The sequence below is a fragment of the Porites lutea genome, chromosome 8 (genome assembly GCF_958299795.1).
Source record: "Porites lutea chromosome 8, jaPorLute2.1, whole genome shotgun sequence".
NCBI lineage: Eukaryota > Metazoa > Cnidaria > Anthozoa > Scleractinia > Poritidae > Porites > Porites lutea.
The window spans coordinates 11,391,343-11,411,342 of record NC_133208.1 but is presented as its reverse complement, the minus strand read 5'-3'; the positions used below and the strand labels follow the sequence as shown (position 1 = coordinate 11,411,342).

The following is a 20,000-nucleotide window of genomic DNA, read 5'->3' as shown; positions in this document are numbered from 1 at the left end:
AAGGCAGTTCCTATGTAAAAAAGGCAAACAAACAAAGAAATATTTAATTAAGTTATTGATTGCCGCTGACAATAATACTGTGCTGGTGTAGTCAGCCTTCATCTCTGTTTCTATAGTGGTTCAGGTTTAACTCTTTCTTGCACGAGGGTGAGGAGCTCTGTAGGTACCGTCTCCAACAACTACGTTCCCCAGAAACACTCAATCCGAACTCTGACACTGAAACCAACGAATTTAAAGACCCAAACATAACTAGCCTAGCATCTGTTACAAATACATCCTTATTAATATATGGGGGCACTCAACGACCAAATGTTTCCAAATAAGTAAGATGTGTCTCAAATAAAAGTTGTTTGAGCTGCCGTAAAATCATCTATCTGTTACGTTCGAACGTCTTTGGGGAAATTTGGTTGTCTCGAAAGTCATTTTACAGGAAAAATCTTTCTCTTTTTGACGAAACAAAGCGGCTAATCAACAGTATTGATTCCTTGATAAGTTTGAATTCAATCAATATTCGTGATAGTCACGCAAATAATCTGGTAAATAATGCCTACATCATGAAACCTACAAGAGCGCAATTATAAAAGTGATCATAAGTTTCTTTGGAAAAGATAAAGGAGTCGCATCGAGCGAATTTTATGACGCTTGAGAGGATCTATCTATTACCTCAAGAGCGGATATTGGGATATGTAAATTTCACGAAAGTGATTTATAGACACGGAAAACCTTTTCATACCTTTTTGTAGCAACTTACGTGATGAATTACGTAACAAATATGAATAATTAAACTGCATTTTTACTTATTAACTTAGATTTATAATTACTATATGGCTACAATAGTACGCGCACCCTGATTGGCTGTTTTCTTGTAATGACCTTGTAGTGTAACTTCAAAGTGGACATCCTTATGGACATTCCTGATATCGTCAATTGACAGTTGTCAAAAAGGATATCCGCTGACCAGTGTCAGCTGACTTCATCGCGGGCTCATCGCGGGTTAATAAGTAGTATTTAACGACAAACTTAACAAAGATCGACAATTTTAACTGATAACCGTAATTGAAAAACGTAACTAACCGTGGACATCCCTTCACTAAACGTAACAAGCCGACATCCCTATTTTGGACGTCCCTTCGCCTATTCAGAACTTATCAAAATGGTGATCTCATGAATGATCACAAGATCAGCCCGTAGCCTTCTAAGGTAAATTCTAGTAAGTACAAGCATCGTGACCAAAGATAACAGTTTGACTATTCATAAAAGAAGGTTAGAATTCCTAACTGTTCACTGAATATCTATATTTTATCTTATCTGAAGAACAAGAGTTGCTACATTTAATTTCTTGTTGTTAAATTATGCGTCAAACGCAAATCGTAAATTTCGAATTGACGTTACCCTTCGCACTATTACGGGTGCTACTTCTAAATATGGAATCGCATAAATGTAGAAAAATTTGGGGAGACAGAGAAGAGTTTGGCTCGCAAGAAAAAATAATCTTTTGTAATGAGCGTGTTTTGATTAGCCATCAGCCTCCTTGAAACAAACCCTTTTATAACTTACCATGTGCTAACCCAGTAAAACTCCTGTTGAACCCCTGTGTGTTTATTGCACGTATATTTTTGGCGTCGGTTCCATGGAACAGCTGTCGTTCGTTGTTTGCTCCGTTATCTCTGTCCATTTTCTGCTTTCTCACCATGTATTGCTTGTAAAGGTGGGGATTCTGAAGTCGCTCGATTTTCTGAATCTGCACCCCGCCTGCGGTTGATTGAAATTTTCTCTCGACATTTTGGTACTCAGAGGAGCCTGCGTTGAGAGTCACAGTGTGTACTGTCATATCAGAGCGTGGCATTGGAGACCAGGTGCTTGGAAGAGAAATTCCTTGGAGGAATAAATAAGTCACTTTTAGTTTTCCTTACTGTTGGAAATTGAAGCTAATTACTGATTTAGGATGTGTTCAATTTGGCCGTTGTTCGTAAGAGCAATGTAAAAATGGCTTTAATTGGAAGATTACAGTGCAGGAATCTGCAAACCTTGGTGTCCTAATCATGTGTATTTTATTCCCCAGGGCGACTGGAAAGCCCTTTGGTTGTAATCTTACGGAGTCAATTGACAATGATTAGGTCCACGCAAAGGTCGCCTGGAACCCCCCATTGTCTTCAGTTGGATTGGACGTCCGTGAAAATTAAGGTGGGTTTTTGTTGTTGTGGAGAACGTTCTCCCTTCAACTCACTGTATCTCAAGGGTAAAACCCTGGTGATAAGCCGTTCGTCACTCTCCAAGATTTGGTACGTGGTCTAATGCCACCTGGGGGATGTTACATAAGATCCTGGAAAGCGAAACGACTTTTTCGTGGGGTTTACGTGTAGAAATTTCCGTCCGTAAGGTAACCCAATAAAAATGACTGGCAAAAATAACAAATTAAACATGCAATTTCGGCCCTTCTGCTCTCTTTATTAGCGTAAATAACTACCTTTTAGCAGCAACTGACAGAATCATTACATTCATCAGCTCGTGGTAACGCCAAACAAAATGGTCAGCTTAATTGCTATGATTACCCACTGAACGACCCGCCGCCATTTTAGGCCGGTTAGTCCCTAGTACTAGGATCTTCCTTGTGAAAACAGTCTACATGGTGCCAGAATCTTCCTTTTGCTAGGATCTACGTACCTTTCTCGATCAGCAACGAAGATACTAGTCCCTGGAACAAGTATAATGCTTAGTCCCCTTTGTATGTAAACCCAATACAGAAAACATATGGCGCTAGGATGATCCATCTTCTAGGATCTCCCTGATCCTGGTTGTAGGATCTTCCACCCTCCATGTAAACAGCCCCTTGGAAGATTAGGCGCGATTTAGTAAATGGCCTGTTATAGGCATTCAGATGGTGGAAAGTGGAGCATATTTGTCTCGCCCACTTCTCTTTGCGCCGCCTCCATGCACTATCAGAACGCCTGAGACAGGCCTTCGGGTATCTCACCCACTAATGGTTCAGTTCTCTGCCTTTGGTGACTTCGGTATCAAATTAAAAGATCATATCAGTTCTCTGTGTCAACAGTGTATCACATAGTCCGCTTACTGTGACAGTTATCTCAGATAAGTTTTCGTAATTAAAAACCGTTGAGTATGCAGTAACCTTCGTCAGCTCCCTTGACCTTTCTGAAAAGTGTAATTGCTTCACCGTTCCGCTGTCCGTAGCCAGTTTTAGCTGTTACATCAATGACAAATTCATCAGATGGCAAAAATACTTGCACTTGTGGTTGTTCTCTGACCAACGCCATTTCAAGCTTTCCGTTTGTCTTCGGGCTAAACACCTTCTTCGTCCCGTGGATTTCATAACTCCATTCTACGTTCTTTGAAACTATCATCGCCTGCTCCTCCTCCTGTATCTTCTTATTTCTCTGGTTAATCTCCTCCCAAATCTCCCCGACCATGCCAGGCACTTCAACTGGGCCACCCTTCACCACAATGCGATCAACATCAACCTCAATTTCGAGTCTGACGTCACGTTCTTTGGCTTTCTTTCTTAGAGTGTTAACCTGCTTTGGCGACAGTTTGCTGACGGTTTCATTTTCGACTTTTTGAGTAGTGCAAGATTCAGAGAAACGTTTCTTCAAAGCGTCTACCGCTTTACTGACGCTTCCTTTATCCTTCCCCACCACGAAGATTTTCACAGAATGGTCGCCTATAGAACTCAAAGTAGTTGCAGTATTTCTTCTTTGCCTAGCAATTCTGGGCTGCTCAGCAACTTCATCATCTGCAGTGTAGTCACTCTTCCTTTTATCTATATCCTGCATTGCCTGTCTCTGTTGCGCTAACAAAAATTCCTGAACCATTTGAGCTTGAAAGACCACGACACGTACGTTGCGAAGGTTTTGACAACTTCTTAAGGAGCTGAGAGCTTGGAATGTTACCTGAGCCGAGTCCGCGGCCGTCAGACCAAATCCACCAGTGCCTACACATGGAACTGATATTGTTTGAAGGTTGTATTGATCTGCCAGACGAAGGCCAGCTTCCAAACACGTCTGAAGATGCTGTTTATCTTGGGAGCCTGCGAGAAAAAAAATTAAAATAGGTTTGACATTTAACAACGAAGAAAAAACTAATTTGACATTTGCTTTGAGTTTATTTTACACTCAAGAGCATTAAGAATGGCATTACAATTGTATCTCAAGGGTTTCTATTAATCTTCTCTTCCCTCTGTCGGCCACCTTCCTTATGGGGCCCAATTTTCACATGCGCACTCGAGTGTTTCCATCGCCCTACTATCCTCGCCAGCAGCCTTCTCCACAGGCAACTTCTTTTGTAACGGTTACACTGGAGAGAAGAATAATTATTCGTCACTTTATGATAAATTCCTTTCTAATAAGGAAGCTGATTTTAGCATTTCTAAACAGTTTAAAGATCAACAATACGTTGCAGGGTCCATTTGAGACCATATTTCCTCCGTAATACGATCAAATAAAGAAAACCTAACAATACCTGGAATAATGTGAATTATATTGGGTACTGCTAAATTTCCGCTACTAGTCATCACCGCTGTCCCAGCAGTTTGAGTACCATATTGGCTGCATTCTTGTTGGATCTGAGGGCCACCAGCTGTTAAGATGGCTTTGCTTAGATCACCAGCGTTGCTCATGTTCATATCGGTGCTGATAATGTTCATTATTGCGTCTGTGTTTTCTTTTGTTAAATCACCACTTACTACCTTAATATTCAAGCCTCTCTGCCTACTAGCACGTGGATAGGCTAGGCCCTGCCTGGCCATAGGTTTAAAGACATGGCCCTGTTTAGAATACAGCGGATGACGCTGCTGTTCTCGTTGGAATGCCTGAAGCATAGGAGCTTGGAACACCACGATTCTAACTTTTTTGATGACGTTGAAACGAGCACTAAAATTACTGAGAGCTTGAAATATTAGGCTGGCTGAATCAGCCGCTGACATGTGAAAAGATCCCGTTCCTACCGCTGGAAATGAGATGGACTGAAAACCACGAGCCTCTGCCACACCAAGACATTTTTCCACGCATTGTTGCAAGTGATTTTTATCAGCAGTATCTGGTATCAAGTGGATGATATTACGGGCCGTTAGATTTCCACCACTGGTAACCACCACTGACCCACCTGTTTGATGTCCCTGTTGATAGCACTCGTCCTGAACAACTTGACCAGCGGCCTGTTTCACCGCCTTGCTCAATGCCCCGGCGCTATCCATATTCATATCTTTGCTGTTGAGGTTAACAATGACATCTGTTGCCTCCTGGCACAAATTTCCTTGCAAAACCTCCACACTAACACCGACGGCTGGCCTTGCTGGGTTCTGATGGACTAGACCACCCATAGTGTTTCCAGGACCAACACTGTACTTAGATTGCAATGTAGCAACCTCTTGCGCAAAGGCAGTGGTTAGTGCCTGATTTTGCTGAAACACGGCAAATCGAATATCCCTCACCACAGATGACGGATTAGTTTGACAAAAGTTGATGGTTTCTTCCAACATAATCCTGGAAGCTGCGTCTGGGGGAAAGTTGAGGTTTCCAGTGCCTATGACTGGAAATGCTATTGATGTCCCTCCGAGTTCATCGGCCTTCTGAAGACACTTTTGGACAATGCCTCGTAGGACCTTGAATAAAACATGATGAATGACTTGCACGATTGGCAATAATTGGTTTTGTACGGACAAACTAACAGAAAAAAAACGGTACAACTACCCTTAAGGAGTTCATTGATTAACATCATCTCAACTACCTATTCGCCACTTTAGAAACGAGAAGGGGTCTGGAACAACGCAATTGTTACTAAGGACGCACCGTCAGCTATTGGCCAATCTTTTCCCTGTCCGTAGTAACAGCCCCAGAAGTCTTTACGAAAGTTAACTCAGTCCAGTTTTTTCGTAAGTAGCAAGTAGTGGAAATCTAGTTCTAAGCTGGCGTGAAATTGTCAAATGTGACAGGGGCGGACGAAGGATTTTGTGATAGAGGGGGCCTAGAGATACAGTATACAATAGCAATATTGGCACCATAGCGCCCATCAGGACTGCGAACGGCGCACTTTTCGAGGGAGTTTCGGGCTCATGCTCCTCCGGGAAGATGTTTGAGATTGAAGTGATTGCTCAATGACATTTTAAGAAGCTGAGATGCAATCTAGTGCATTCTGGACGCTTAATTTTAGCAAATGCCTTGATTCCATATTAAACTTGTAACGCTGAAATACTTAGTTAACCACAAAAGGGATGGGCGGAGGCCCCCTGGGCCCACCCCTAAATCCGCCCTTGTGTGATACGTGCCGAACAAAATTTTCCAGAAAAGGAAGAATTAGGAATGTGCCACTTAACCAAGCCTCCCTTACTGACGAGATAGCTTTTTCTTCAACATTCCACAAAGGGTGTTACCCGCGAAATTTGACGGCTCATAATTCGTGTTCGCTCTGTGGCTTTTTGGATAGGATGCCTGACAATGCTCATTAGAATATCAAAGTGTTCCAATTATCCCTTACCTGCTCGCCCGTTCCACCATGCCACTGGGAACAGTTTGTATGGATCACGTGAAAACAGGCCAGGTTATATCCAGGAGTAACTGTTATTTCACCAGCGTTTGGAGTTACCAAGTTTTGCCTCATTGCCTGCCCACCTGCATTGGCGATCGCTTGGGCGCATGCACCTTGTGAACTGACCAAAATTGTGGCCTGTAATTAAAGTCGAAGAAACAATTTATGAAGGTTTGAATAAGAAGCTCTGCGATATCATTGAATGTGGGGCATCTGTCTTTACTCTAGTTTTGCACTACCTTGCTTTGTGGTAAGATAAAATCAAGGGCCATTTGCTTAAGACATTCAAGATAATTCACTAATTGTGACTTAAGCATGCACGTTTCCTTGGGAGCACTGGATTGTCTTTATCTGTTGATCGGTGGAGAAAGTGATTACTTTTGGTTTGGCCACAGTTACTGTATTATTGAACCTTTCACTGATTGAAATTTTAGCTTAGAAACAATACCATGAATATTACCGCCATATTTAGCATATATAGATGTGCTGCCCTCTGAATTGTACAATTGTAATTTCAAGTAGTTTAGTTTGAAATATGATATAAAAATCAGAGGATTTTGCCCTACAATGGGATATCATTATTGGAAAATCTGGTTCATAGTTTAGGAAATGAAACTTATATAGCTGCCTATGGTGTGGAAAAGGCTGAGGACTCCAGGATTCAGCAGCACATCCAACCCAAAAAAGTCAGTTTAATCGAGTCAACCCACTCCTTTTTCTGGTAGTATATGGTAACGTGAAAATTCGTGCTAAATGGTTTGCCTTAGTCTATGATGAGTCATAAATGGCTGTTGTGCGTTATACAGGCAGTGTAGCTATAATGTATATAAGATAAGGAGAAATATAAGATAGCTAATTACTACATCATAGTTATCTGAAAATGCAATAATTATGAGAAAAAGGACAAATTTAAGAGTTTTCATAACAAACACACAGTTAACGACGGCACATAGATAAGCCCTGAGGAAAAAGCCGACATTTGATAATCGATCGCGGAATGACGTCGGAGGAACGAGCACAAAAATTTTATGGTGTTGATGCGTCACTAACCATATCTTGGTAGTACCTCCGATTTGATGAAAATTTGCTTCATCCAATCAAATTCTCTATCCAGATCTTGACAGTGACAATTGTACAGTTTGGAATTTCTGTGGTCGATCCTCAGATGTCATTTCGCTGGGAAACAATTGGTTGCGTCGCGAAATGTCGGCAGCACATAGATCTATCAAAAAAGATTCTGAAGCAAATAACCATCATGAACCGAAAAGAACGTGTTTCAATCAGCTGGTTTACCAGAAGTTTTGTTATTGCCTGTGATTTGTTAAAAAGGGCATCGTTGGATTCTGTAAGGAAGGACAATTTATGTTTACAACAGAACAGAGCTTTCAACGCGGCAAGACGAAAAAGAGACTTCGTTTGCTTTTTACAGCAAAGGACAGTTCGTTCCTTTTTAACTCAAACAGCCCAGTGAAATAACCTATACTTTATACTAGCATATAGGCACCGAACAGACCTGCTGCGCCTCGATGTTTCCTGGTTTCCACGAAATTTTGTGCCCACTTCCCATGACGAGGGTGGAAGAATCCACGCCGCTAGCTACAGCCGCCATATACTCTTCCTCTATATCACTATCATCATCGTCATCGTCGTTTGATGAATCAGATTTTTTGACAGGAGTCTGCACGCCAAATTGTTTCTGGACCTGGATAACACATGCGTGATTTGTCGCCTCAGTTGCCACAAGCGAATCGCCTTTCCCGCTGACAAAAAGTTTCTTAAGGCCTGGCTGTTTCACGTTGAAAATCTCACATTCGGTACTATCTGCGAGAGCTTGCAGCTTTCTTTTCGCTCGTTTTATTCCCTCTTTGTTTCCCCCAATGACAAATTCATCATCACCTCTTCCTGTTTGAATCTTGACCTCATAGTCCTTGAGTTCAACTTCAATTGAAGACAAGTCATCTTGACGAAGCTCAGAGAGATATTTTCGGACTAACTTTGAAGAACATTTCATTTGCTCTTCTCGAATACAGTTATCATCTAGGTACGTAGTTAGCGTTTTTATTGCTTCATGCACATCGTCTCTGAACCCGGATACGTAGGTGTCATTCCAGTTGTTCCGATACACCCGGACAGTTGAGATGGTGTTGAGTTGCTCACATAGTTCGCGCCATTCTGTGGTTTTTAAAAGATGCTGACTGTTGGCATCCACTCGGACTTTTTCTTCCGAAGTCATCTTACCAACAAGACTGGCAGCCTTGTCTGCATGTGCAGCTGACGTGCCTATGATCCGAGCCTCGCTATCGATCACGAAAACAGCCTCCACGTTATTTTTCTCTAATTCACATTTAACTTTCTCCAGCCCTTCATCTAAAGACAAAATTTCCAAAATATTTTTTGACGGGCTCAATTTCTTTTCAACCATGCCCGAATATTGTTTGTGAAATTTCATGGTCGCTTCCAGGAACTGTGGTTGCGGGCCTTCAAAATAGATTTCCTCCGCTTCAGTGTCTATTTTTATCTCCAGTTCTTTGTTTTTTTCTTGAAGTTTTTCCACAAAGCGGATCTTTTTTAACAAAATTAAATGTTCTATAGGAACTACTTCCGTTTTCTTCAAGTACATTTTTCTGATTTCCTTCCGGTATGTGTCTTCTAATTTTGCTTTTAATTTCTTTTTCAAATCTTCTGCATCCGAACTCGGGGAAACAATTCTTATCACCAAAGAATCATGGATAATTTTAACCAGCGGAGGTTCGACACCGAAACAGGCGCGAATGTCTGCTAACTGAGCTTTCACGGCTTCCCAGAAATCCTTGTTCACTTCAACATCTTGCTTTGTAAATTTCGCAAGCCATGTTTGTACTTCCTCAATACATTCAGACTGCCACAAATCACTTTTATCTTGTCCGCGGTACAATAGAACGGCTGTTTTGTTGTTTAGCTTCCAATTAATTTCACACTTCTTCGTAACCAACGCCATTTTAAGTTGGACATGGAGTGACGTAGTTGTGACGTATTCCATCACATCCGGGTCCACAGCCATATGAAGCTTCTGTGCTTTAGGTTCAGACCGCTGGCTTGCAGATGTGCTATGGCTGTCCTCCGCATCCTTTAGCTTGTCACCCAAAACGTCAATTGCAACGTCATCGTCATTCTCCAGTAAATCGTTAAAGATTCTTACAGTGAGTTCAGCTTTATTTAAGACAAGTGGCCTTTCATTCTGTCTAGCTAAGACTCTTTCCATATCTGTTAATGAGAAAATAAAAGCCAGGTAAAGAATGACTCCCTCGAAAACCGGTCGCGTTTTAGGACAGCAAAGAATCCTTGCTTTTAGTACTAAGCCAAGAATTACACAAATAAGGCGCTCTCGATCTCTAGCCAGGATGGGAGTATGCGTGTGTGTTTGTGCATACAGTCGAACCTCCATGTGCGACCACCTCTCGTAAGCGACCATCTCCCATAAGCGACCGCCTATCCAAAACACCAAAACTTTCCCAGTCAAAGCCTTCCAGTTGGAACCCTCCTAAACGACAGTCACCACTATTTGGGGCGTGCAGTTAAATGATTTTTCATTGTTTTTAGCCTATTTTAAGCGACCACTTTACGATTTGTCTGATATCTCGATTATGTTGGCTGTGTGCACTATGCTACTTAGAATATAAAAAGAATTTTAGAATCAACATGGAACCTGGTTGTACCTTAAAAAATTGCATGCAATAAATTGTTATCCGTAAAGTAGATGTGTCCGTACATCTTCAGCATCTTCTCGGAAGATAGCCCTGTGCTTCGATTCTCATAAGCGACCACCTTCCGTGAGCGACCACTAAGTCTTCGCATCTGGGGTGGTCGCTTACCGGAGGTTCAACTGTATTAACTATTGTTATAAGAATATCAAAACTTGTACGGCATGCATTCACCAGAAAGGACAAAGACACACTGTAGAAGTTTTCTCCGTTCTAGAAGTTTAACCGTTATAACTGACCTGTTGAATTCTGAAACACTACCACTGCTCGACCACTTTTGGGCTTAAACCTCACTGTCTCCACAGGACCACCATTGTTCCTTAGACTTTCAAAGCACAGCTCAATGGCATCTTGGGTGGTGTCCTCTGAAATGCCCCTGACGAGAATGCTCCTGTACACAGGTACGCGTTGGATTTTGACCCGCGCAGAGTCCATTCCTCTTCTCTCACCCTTCTCCTTGATTTTATAAAAATCTAATGAATAAAGTGTAAGAAAAATCTGCCATAATTATGTCAAATTAGTGGCATATATTATTATGACTGATTTTCCACGAAATAATGGGCGAAAAAAGGTAGAGGGAAAAGCACACTTAAAAACGCAGATTGCATGCCTGCTTAACGATCGAGCAGTCTAAATCTCAGAGGTAAAATAGACTATTTTTGGAGATATTTTATAGTAACTATTAAAGAGTTGGGTATTCAAGACTCACCCAATTGTTCTCTCTAATGATGCGCCACTTAAAATATTATTTTGATAATGAGTTTTGCGTCTTTGCCGAGTCGCCCATACCGCCTAGTCCAAGGTCATAAATGCAAGTAAATGAACCACTCGTATTTCAAAAGACGGTTTCCAGCTCAAGGAAAAAACTTCTCTAAACTGCAGGAGGTTCCAATAGACAGACCATCAAATCATTAAATTTCGTTGTTTTACAGATGAATATGGACCTCGCAGATTTTCTGAATTTTTTTAACCATCTACGCCTGAAGAAATGCACGTTTTAGAGTTGGGGCTAGGATTTGTCTTCAATACAGTCCCAGCAACGACGCTAAAAGCATCATGCGCTTGTCTTTCACTCACGAAAAGAAATATTGGAACGAGAGATTTTTTAAGGGTTTTAATTGGTTTCACCACATTTGAGATTGAAAGGACAAAAACGTGCAGGATTCTTAACTTTATCCAAGAAGAAAGCCCAGTGAGACGAAAACCCCTTTAGCTCTAGTAAGTTATTGATGTTAGATTTCTGATTTTTTTTAATATAATTTGCCTCGATCTATGGAAATCGGACACCGTTGGATCTGTTTCTACCTGACGAAAGTCTGGTTCTCATTATTCCGCACCGCCAACCTACCTGCTACCTGATAGCCCCCCCCCCCCCCCCCAGTACTGCCTTTGTATATATTCTGACACCTACACTGCCGGCAACAAGGGCCATCACAGGTCTTTGCCGCCGGCATGCCGGGGGAGAAAACTGCCAGTGTTGTCACGACTTCTTTCTCCATATCGGACAGTATCTAAGGCAATAGCGGTGGCTATATCACAGGTAGGTAAGCGGCATTATGAGAACTCTGCATGAGAGTTCTGTACACAGTAGAGTGCACGGTTCTTGGCTGACTGCGGGGCCGTGAATATTAAGCCAACGAAATTACTGACGGACCAATCACAGTACGACCTGACGGTAGAACTACCCATGACCAATCAAGCCTTGGAGCAAAACAGGATAAGTCACGGTTGCTTGAATTTACTTAACTTGAGCACACCTGAGCTTACTAATGAAATACTTTTTTGCACGTGACTGAAATCGGCTTATTTGTTATTAGTAGCAGGACTTACTTGTTATATCCTTAGTCATTGTAACCAGAGCTTTGCCTTTACTCATCTCTACTGTCTCCACCTCTTCACCACTCATCGCCTCAATAAAGTTCAAAACTCCGTCTTGTGTCGTCGACTCACTCAGCCCGCAAATAAGCAGTTTCTTTGGCTCAAACTTTGCGTCTCCTCCTGTATTGTCGTTTGTATGAGAATCTTGAACATCCATTCCACTAGAAAGGCTCTGGGCTCGTCTCAATCCTAACTGGCCACGTCCTCTATTAATATTGGGTCCAGACCTCCCCCTATTCCCTTGGTCTCGTCTAGTTGCATAAATTCCCTCACTACCAGAAAAGTCAAGCTCGTCATAGTATATTTCATCTGTCAGAGAAACTGAACGTTCACGTCTCCAGTCTGGACCTTGGCCGCCGCCTCCTTGTCCGCGTCTAAACTGACCTCTTCCTCGCCCCCTTTGAGAGACTTGCAGTTGGTCTTGGAAAAATGAATCGCTATCAAATCCATTTTCACCGCGTCCTCTGACGCGGCCACGACCATTGCGTTTGGGTTGGGGTTTTGGTTGATTCCATCGTCCTCTCCAGTCACCACGTCCCCTCTGGCTCTGAAACATGTAGTCACTCACTGGAAATCCATGGGGAAAATCGTCTATATATTCTTGAAAATCTTCATGTGCCTGGAAGAACCCTCCTCTGGGTCTAAATCCTCCTCTTGGCCTTCCTCCAAACACACGGCCTCCTTGTCTTATACCACGATCGTTCCCACGCGGTACGTTTGGTTCATAACTGTCGAAACTATTTCCCAGTGTCCTTTCTCCTTGTTCTTCCCGTGTTTTGTTTTGATTCTCATTGTTCTTCTTTCTTCTCCCTCCCCTTCTCCTTTTTTTTTTCTGAGAACCCTGTGGTTCGCATTTTTCACTCCCCTTGTTTTCTGATTCTGGCCGACCCCAGGCAGTGGGCGGATTACTCGTCTGAAATTCTTGTAATCTCTGACTTGCCAAGTTCAGGTCTCCGTTAACATCATCGCGGCAAAGAACTCTTTTAATGAGAACCCTCGGTACACAGGAGAAAACATCCTCGAGCGTTTTGAGCTTTTCCTCCAGCTTCTCTGGATCCTCTTCTTCAGTTTTCCTGGAGGAGGCTGTATCCTCCTCCTCCTCCTCCTCCTCCTCCTCCTCGTCTTCGTTTCCCCTCCCTTCGTCTGCGACCACAAAGTCCCTTATATCGAAATCCTCTTCGTCACCGCTTCCAGTCTCTTCTTCCTCATCCTCTTCGTAGCTGTTTTCATCTTCTGTAATAGAAAAAGCATTGCTCATAATCTACAGAGTTTTCGGGCATTTGTTCTCTCATTCTCTTGACACCAAAACAACTGCTAATGAATAGGCGGATGCCTTACATGATTTCCCATACCGGTATATCGCCTCGCAACAAACCGTTAAGGAAAGAACGGAGATTTCCCCTCCTCCCAAAATAGTTAGCCTCTTGCTTATTTCTAAGTAAAATTACCAAAAGTGTTTGGCTGAGTTAAAATTTCACCAAGCCTTCATTTTGTTCGAAAAACAGTGAGTATAGTAGCTAAATGAAAGAGTAATATGCTTTGTGCAAAAAAAAAAAAACTTATTTCTCAAAAAGAATACTTTACATCCGCCAGAAAGCATCCTCTTTCAAGGTCCCCTTGAATCTCCAACATTAGTTATCTTTTATACCTAGATTTATAACTGATGAATATGAACACTTTCCGACCACAGTTTAAGGGCCGAATATTTGGATATAGGTGAGCCGCTTAGTGTTTGAAACCCAGACCCTGTTTTCAGGGTCGTAACATGGTATATGGGCTCAGGGCTCAAAGCCCAAAATATGACTGGGATCAGGGCTCAGAGGAAAGGGCTCAGGGCTCAGAAGAATGGGATCAGGGATCACAAGGCTTTTGAGCCTGAATCAGGGATCAGATTTATTACACGGTCTAAAAATCTCTAATCACAATATTTTTAATAAGGTTTGTGTCCATAGAATTTCCTGGCCGAGGTACATTTATTTACCTATTCTTGTTGCTTCCGGCTGGCGGCAGTTCCTGTCATACGAAGTCCTGGTTGTTTGACGAAAACATGGTATCATATTCTTAATTTGTTATATTTGTTGAGGGCACCGTAATTTGAATCTCAAGTCACTTTTCTCGCTTTGTAACGCAACTCCTCAACGCGCTGTCAACGCCAGAAGGCAGAGAAAGTGATTTATACATATTCTCATTTGCGAGAAATGGGGGAGAAGAAAGGACGAAAAAAAATCCTGTGACAGAGGAAGGTACGTAAGTACTTCTTTGACTGATTTACTCAAGGGCAAGGGTCCAAGCATAGATTTTTTCGGCCGATCAAACGTAACAACATACCGCCAGGACAATTCATTGAAAGCGGAATTTACTGTATAGGTCCCGATTGCCTCATTGCCTCAAACAAGTCACAAGGCGACTATAATTCGAGGTTCGTATTTTTGACCAGTAACTTAACTCTTAAAAGTACTTAAACAATTAGAATGGACATCAAAAGTAGAATACAGTAGTACAATGAATTCGCGCGCTTTGTTGCAAAATAAATGCTTTCTCGCAATTTAATAAATCTGCTCCAATTGCATCGAGTTTTAGGGTTATCTCCAACTCTGATGAGAAACCGTGATCAGTATACCTCCTAGTACTAGTATTGGGCCGGGAAAGTAAAGGACACATTCCATTACTGTACAACTGATAAACGCTCGTATGATAAATGGCAGGCGGCCCAAGCGCACTATGTGTAGGTCCGTGCTTCAGAGGTCATTTGGTCGGAATATACTAGAATTATTAGTGTATTATCTGATGCCAAATAAATGCAAAAATCTTAAAGATATGAAGTCTTCTTGTTTGTCTATCTGTACTAGTAACCTTTAAGATAACGGAGGTCGATATTCTCTGCATTATTACATGTGAGTTGTGTTCAGTACTCGATGGAAAGATAGTCGACTAAACGGCGTTTAAACCGGCGGTAGGACACAGAGTGGCTATGAAGTAACGGTAAATGAGCTTTTTAAATCAATATTTCGCGTGATCATGATTTTTTTTCTTAGCGTCGTGGATTCGAATACATGTGATAAAATTCGAACAAAAAGGGCCCGAATCACATGTAATAATGCAAGAAATATCGACCTTCGTTATCTTAAAGGCTACTAGTACAGATAGACAAACAAGAAGACTTCATATCTTTAAGATTTTTGCATTTATTTGGCATCAGATAATACACTAATAATTCTAGTATATTCCGACCAAATGACCTCTGAATCGCGAACCCACACATAGTGCGCTTGGGCTGCCTGTGGATAAATAGTCTGAAATTTCAGTGTGGAATTAGTGATAATAAGTGGAACACCAAAGACCAACCTCGGTGAAATAAAAGTAACAAAACCTTTATAATTTATTTTCTTTAGTGTTTTTTTTTAAATATAAAATAAACGATTGAATTGGTGAAAGGAATGTTGCATACTAGGTACAAGTAGCAGAGTCTGCAGGAATTTAATATATTATAGCACTCAGCATGAAGGGCCACTAGTAAGGGGCCCATTATTTGATTTTTGAGCCGGGGATGGGTTATTTTTTTCATGCTAGAGCTTTTCAGACCTCATTCGTGCAGTGGCTATTTTGTTTTGCACAAAATTTACAGACTTTAGTGACAATATTGATCTACAAGAATTTTTTCAAACATTTGGGCTATTCGGCCTCGGCTTATGTAACGGTTGGCCCCGAAAGGTATCACCACCTTAGATTTGGAGCCTGAATTTTTTAGTGGAGTGAAAACACACGCTCTGAACGACTATGCATCGCGGCGGCCCAGCTGCCTTTTAGAATCAATAGAGAGGCTCTACCAATCCTCGTTTATCTTTTATACCGCTCCTCAAAGCCATTACACACTGAGAAAGCTGGGTCCAAAGGCACCGGAATGGCTTCGAAAGTCGCTCGGCAAGAGTAAACCTTAAGGAGGACATTGACGAGGAAACGAGCGTGGAGGGAAAGGAGCGACAAAGGAAGGCATTGCAGAGCTTTGCGAAAGAATTCGGACGAGGTGTACGACAGCAACGAACGAGAGGGAAGACCAAAGAAAGAGCTGGTACACTTCCACTTGCTCTGAGTATGTTCAGAAGGAATGCGTCGGCATATGGAGAAGTCGATCTGCTGAAAGAGGTTCAAAATAGTGAAGAACAAACTACAGTTCAAGACGCAGCTGAAGAATTGAGATTATCTATTCAAAAGGCGACGTAGTTGCTCTTACGCACAATTACAAGAGGTATATCATTCCTTTCTTCCTTGCAGTTCTTTTAAAGGATCTCCACCATAATGGTGATGCATTCCTGGAAGATCACATGGTTTGAGATGGCTGGAACAGTCAGAAGAAGATCCCCTTGTATAGCACACTGGGCACCGTGAGGATAGAAATTCACCTAAGTGTATCATTGGGAACGTTTAAATAATAAAAGATGGAAACAACTTCTGTTTGAGCTGCCTTGAACAGCAACGCCTAGTTGCATTGCTCCAGGGGTCAGTTGAATCAGATGATTCACCTGCGTCAGGTGGTGACGAAGAGGAAGGGGAGCAAGGTCAGGCGGACAACTTTTCAGAGCCAATTAGATTTGAAGCTGGAAGGAGTAGGTCTGGAAGACCTACAACCAGATATGTCCTCCGACAATCTACAATGGTTATTAAGCCAGGAAAAGCCATTAATGGGCTTGACACAAAAAAGCTATTAAACAGTAGAACCTTTGGCTTCATTTAATTTTTTACTTCATGTAAAGCAGGTATTTTGCTTTTGGTAATTGATCGTGATCCTCACTGTAACATACACAGAGTGAAAGAGGAAATTCACATAAGACTACAACATCAACAGGAATAGCAGAATAGCAAGCTCTGATAGAACCTACAACTTGCACTAAAAATTAAAGTTAATGTTTTTCTCATCAGCCCATTTGAGCATGTCCTATATTCTATATTTGGAGATAAACAAAGTTGCCTAAGTTAAAATTTTGTGTAAAGACATGGATGTGATCAATTCTTTTATCAGGGCTCAGGGATCAAAATTTGTGGGAAAATGGGGCTCAGGGATCAAAATAACGGCAAGAAAATAGGGATCAATGGGTCCCAAATATACCATGTTACGACCCTGCTGTTTTGGACAACAACTTCAATTTTATTGCCCTGTTTGGGACAAAGGAAAAAATGAACACTGTCTTGTTTTAGAGCCATTTATTGGCAATTGTAATAGAGCAAATTCACGTTATAGTCATTGCTATTGAATCATCAAGCAAGTCAAAACAACCCCGTTTATAATCATTAGGATAGAATCACACGAAATTACGGGGTATACCCTCTTAAGGACAGAGAGGACAAAACCCATACCCTGTCCAGCGGCACGTCCCGTACAACCTCGTCCCCAGGGCGCTTTTCCCTGGCTTTGGAGGTGGGGCGGGAAAAGGGAAGCCAGGGAAAAGGGCCCTGGGGACGAGGTTGATCCCCGTATAAATAGATAGAGAGCTTCCTCTATTATCAACAGAGCGCCTAAAGGCACATGTGTTTACAGCGATAACAAAGATTTCACTGCCGCAATAAATGGTAATACAATGGACGTAGAATTACAGTAAAAGTTCTCTTTTGACTACAGTGCAGTTGTAAAATTTGTACCATTAGACAAGGTTATATTTAACGCATCTTTCTCTTTAGCATAAACGATCAAATACATATTTAGCCACCATTTTTGGCGTTTTTTCTCCTTGCCTCATACTTATCAACTTTGCAAAAGCTGTGCTTGGATTCATAGAGTCAAGAAAAAGATTAGTTTCCGTTTTTAGATTATTGAAGAGCTCTCTCCTAGACTCCCTATAAGCTATGCAATTCATCAAAAAATGTTCCTTGTCTTATATTCCAGTGTTACATAACGGACAGATTCTCTGGTGGTTGATAGGGTTTAGCGTATCGCCCAATTTCAATTGCTAGTTTATGGTTGCTTAATCTTAGGTTTGTGATTGCTACTCTATGATTGATGTTTCTTACGTTTGTGAGGTAACTTTCGTAGTCATAGGTAAGTTTAAACTTTTAAATTTTCTGAAAGTTCTTAGTTTGTTTTTTTTATTCGGGTCCTTTCGGTAATCGTTGTGTATTTCGCTAATACATGTTTGTTGTTCTATGCATGTCTAAGAGTCTCTGTCGTATATAGTTCATGGTTGCGGGAGTGTTCGTTTTCGCTGACCATATGTCGCCAAGACCTGAGAGATTTAATAGCCGTTTTAGTTTGCTTGGCCAAAGTTCCTTTTTGTCTTGGCCAATTAGATCCGCAAATGCTATTCCAGAGGATTAAGTGCTCCGGCTCCCAAAATTTCAACCAAAATTTAATGGCTTTGCGCTTTGTCTTCGTTCGCGTTGGGAATCGGCCTACCTCCGATCTACACGCATTTGAGCTACAGAATTTGTTAACTCCCAATAGCCACCTGATGAACTTTGTTTGTACAAACTCGATTGGATTCCTTCCCGTATAGGCCATATAAGTACACCCACCCCCCCCCCCCCTTCCCCCGGGGATAGGTTTAAGTAATAACTTCACTCAAAGATCATCACGTCAGACAAATATCGCCTTCATCCTAGAGAGGCCGCGAGTAGACGACCTTCAGTTATCTCCTGCAGTCCCCCGGGGGGGGACTCCCATATGAAAGGGACGGGGAGCTGAATTTGATAAGAACAAATAAAAAACTAAAAGTCTACTCCATCTTTAAAAATGAAACAAATCACTCTGAATTCATCAATCATATCCGAAATCCTGAACATAGGCGTGTAGCTTCCAAATTTAGGATAGGAAATCATAATTTAAAATAGAAACTGGAAGATTTATAATCCCCAAAACTCCTGAAGACCTTAGAATCTGTGATCATTGCGACCAAAATTCGGTTGAAAATGAATTGCACATATTATTTCACTGTGATCAATACAATGATTTGAGAAAGACTCTTTTTTAAAATCAACGACCGAAATACATTATTTACACATTACAATATCCATGATAAAGTCTGTTTTCTTTTTAACAATACTGATTCACATATCAGCAGGCTAGCTGCCTATTTCATCTTTCAAGCATTTGAAAGACGAAAAAAACATAGTTAATTCTACCATTCCATCATACCTGTATTTCCTTAAACTTACCTGTTTATTATGGTTATTTTAATCGGTAACACCTGTACAAAATGGTAATACTGAATAAACTTGTTGTTGTTGTTGTTGTTGTTGAATTAAGAGTAGTTGTCAGAGAAAACCGGGCAAAATGTTAAAATGTCAACGGAAAGGGGTCGACAGAATAAGCTCATACTAACATCATAGATAGATAATGGACAAATATACAAAAGATAGGTTCTTCACTACTTTTGTATTAGAGATATGAGCATAACTTTATTTGACCCCTTCGGACGCCATTTTTGTAAGCAATTTTTGACCATTTTTTGAAGCTCACAGTATCCTCCAATTTTATGCGATACAACACAACACAGGGCTACTTTCTAAAACCACACAGGCAAGACTTAAATTTTCTTATTTTACCTGACCTAAACTCAGTGTCTGCAAACGAGTCAAAAATCGGTCATTTTTGAATTGATCTATAGCGCACAACTAAATCGAAAGTACAACTCTGACAGCCAAATTGAAGTCTTCTATCATCCATGTAATCAAAACACTACAAATCATATTGGGTCGTTGAAACTGTCCTCAGAGACATAGCATGACCCTTTTCCGACGCAGCACGTAGAGAGATAATACCCGGAAGAGAAAGTAAAAGTGCACTGAGATATGGTTACAGGGACTTTCCCCAGAACCTCCAAGAAACAAAGAAAGTGATTGTCATCGGTAACC

At 41.4% G+C, this 20,000-nt stretch overlaps 2 protein-coding genes across 2 annotated transcripts in view; both read right to left on the bottom strand.

Annotated features, from left to right (window-relative positions):
• The window catches only part of LOC140945662 (protein mono-ADP-ribosyltransferase PARP14-like), a 14,529-nt gene extending 1,463 nt beyond the window's left edge, over positions 1 to 13,066 (bottom strand). The window contains exons 1-8 of the mRNA XM_073394683.1: positions 12,111 to 13,066; positions 10,520 to 10,753; positions 8,054 to 9,783; positions 6,490 to 6,678; positions 4,477 to 5,617; positions 3,131 to 4,045; positions 1,558 to 1,875; positions 1 to 10 (exon numbers count right to left, since the gene is read on the bottom strand). The exon at positions 1 to 10 is cut by the window's left edge and continues 1,463 nt beyond it. Of these exons, the coding sequence (XP_073250784.1) occupies positions 1 to 10; positions 1,558 to 1,875; positions 3,131 to 4,045; positions 4,477 to 5,617; positions 6,490 to 6,678; positions 8,054 to 9,783; positions 10,520 to 10,753; positions 12,111 to 12,714 (5,141 nt within the window). The 5' untranslated portion in view covers positions 12,715 to 13,066. The remainder of the gene's footprint in view (positions 11 to 1,557; positions 1,876 to 3,130; positions 4,046 to 4,476; positions 5,618 to 6,489; positions 6,679 to 8,053; positions 9,784 to 10,519; positions 10,754 to 12,110) is intronic.
• LOC140945193 (uncharacterized) overlaps positions 12,750 to 20,000 on the bottom strand; it is an 8,248-nt gene continuing 997 nt past the window's right edge. The window contains exons 3-4 of the mRNA XM_073394246.1: positions 13,068 to 13,391; positions 12,750 to 12,844 (exon numbers count right to left, since the gene is read on the bottom strand). Coding sequence (XP_073250347.1) covers positions 12,750 to 12,844; positions 13,068 to 13,391 — 419 coding nt within the window. The remainder of the gene's footprint in view (positions 12,845 to 13,067; positions 13,392 to 20,000) is intronic.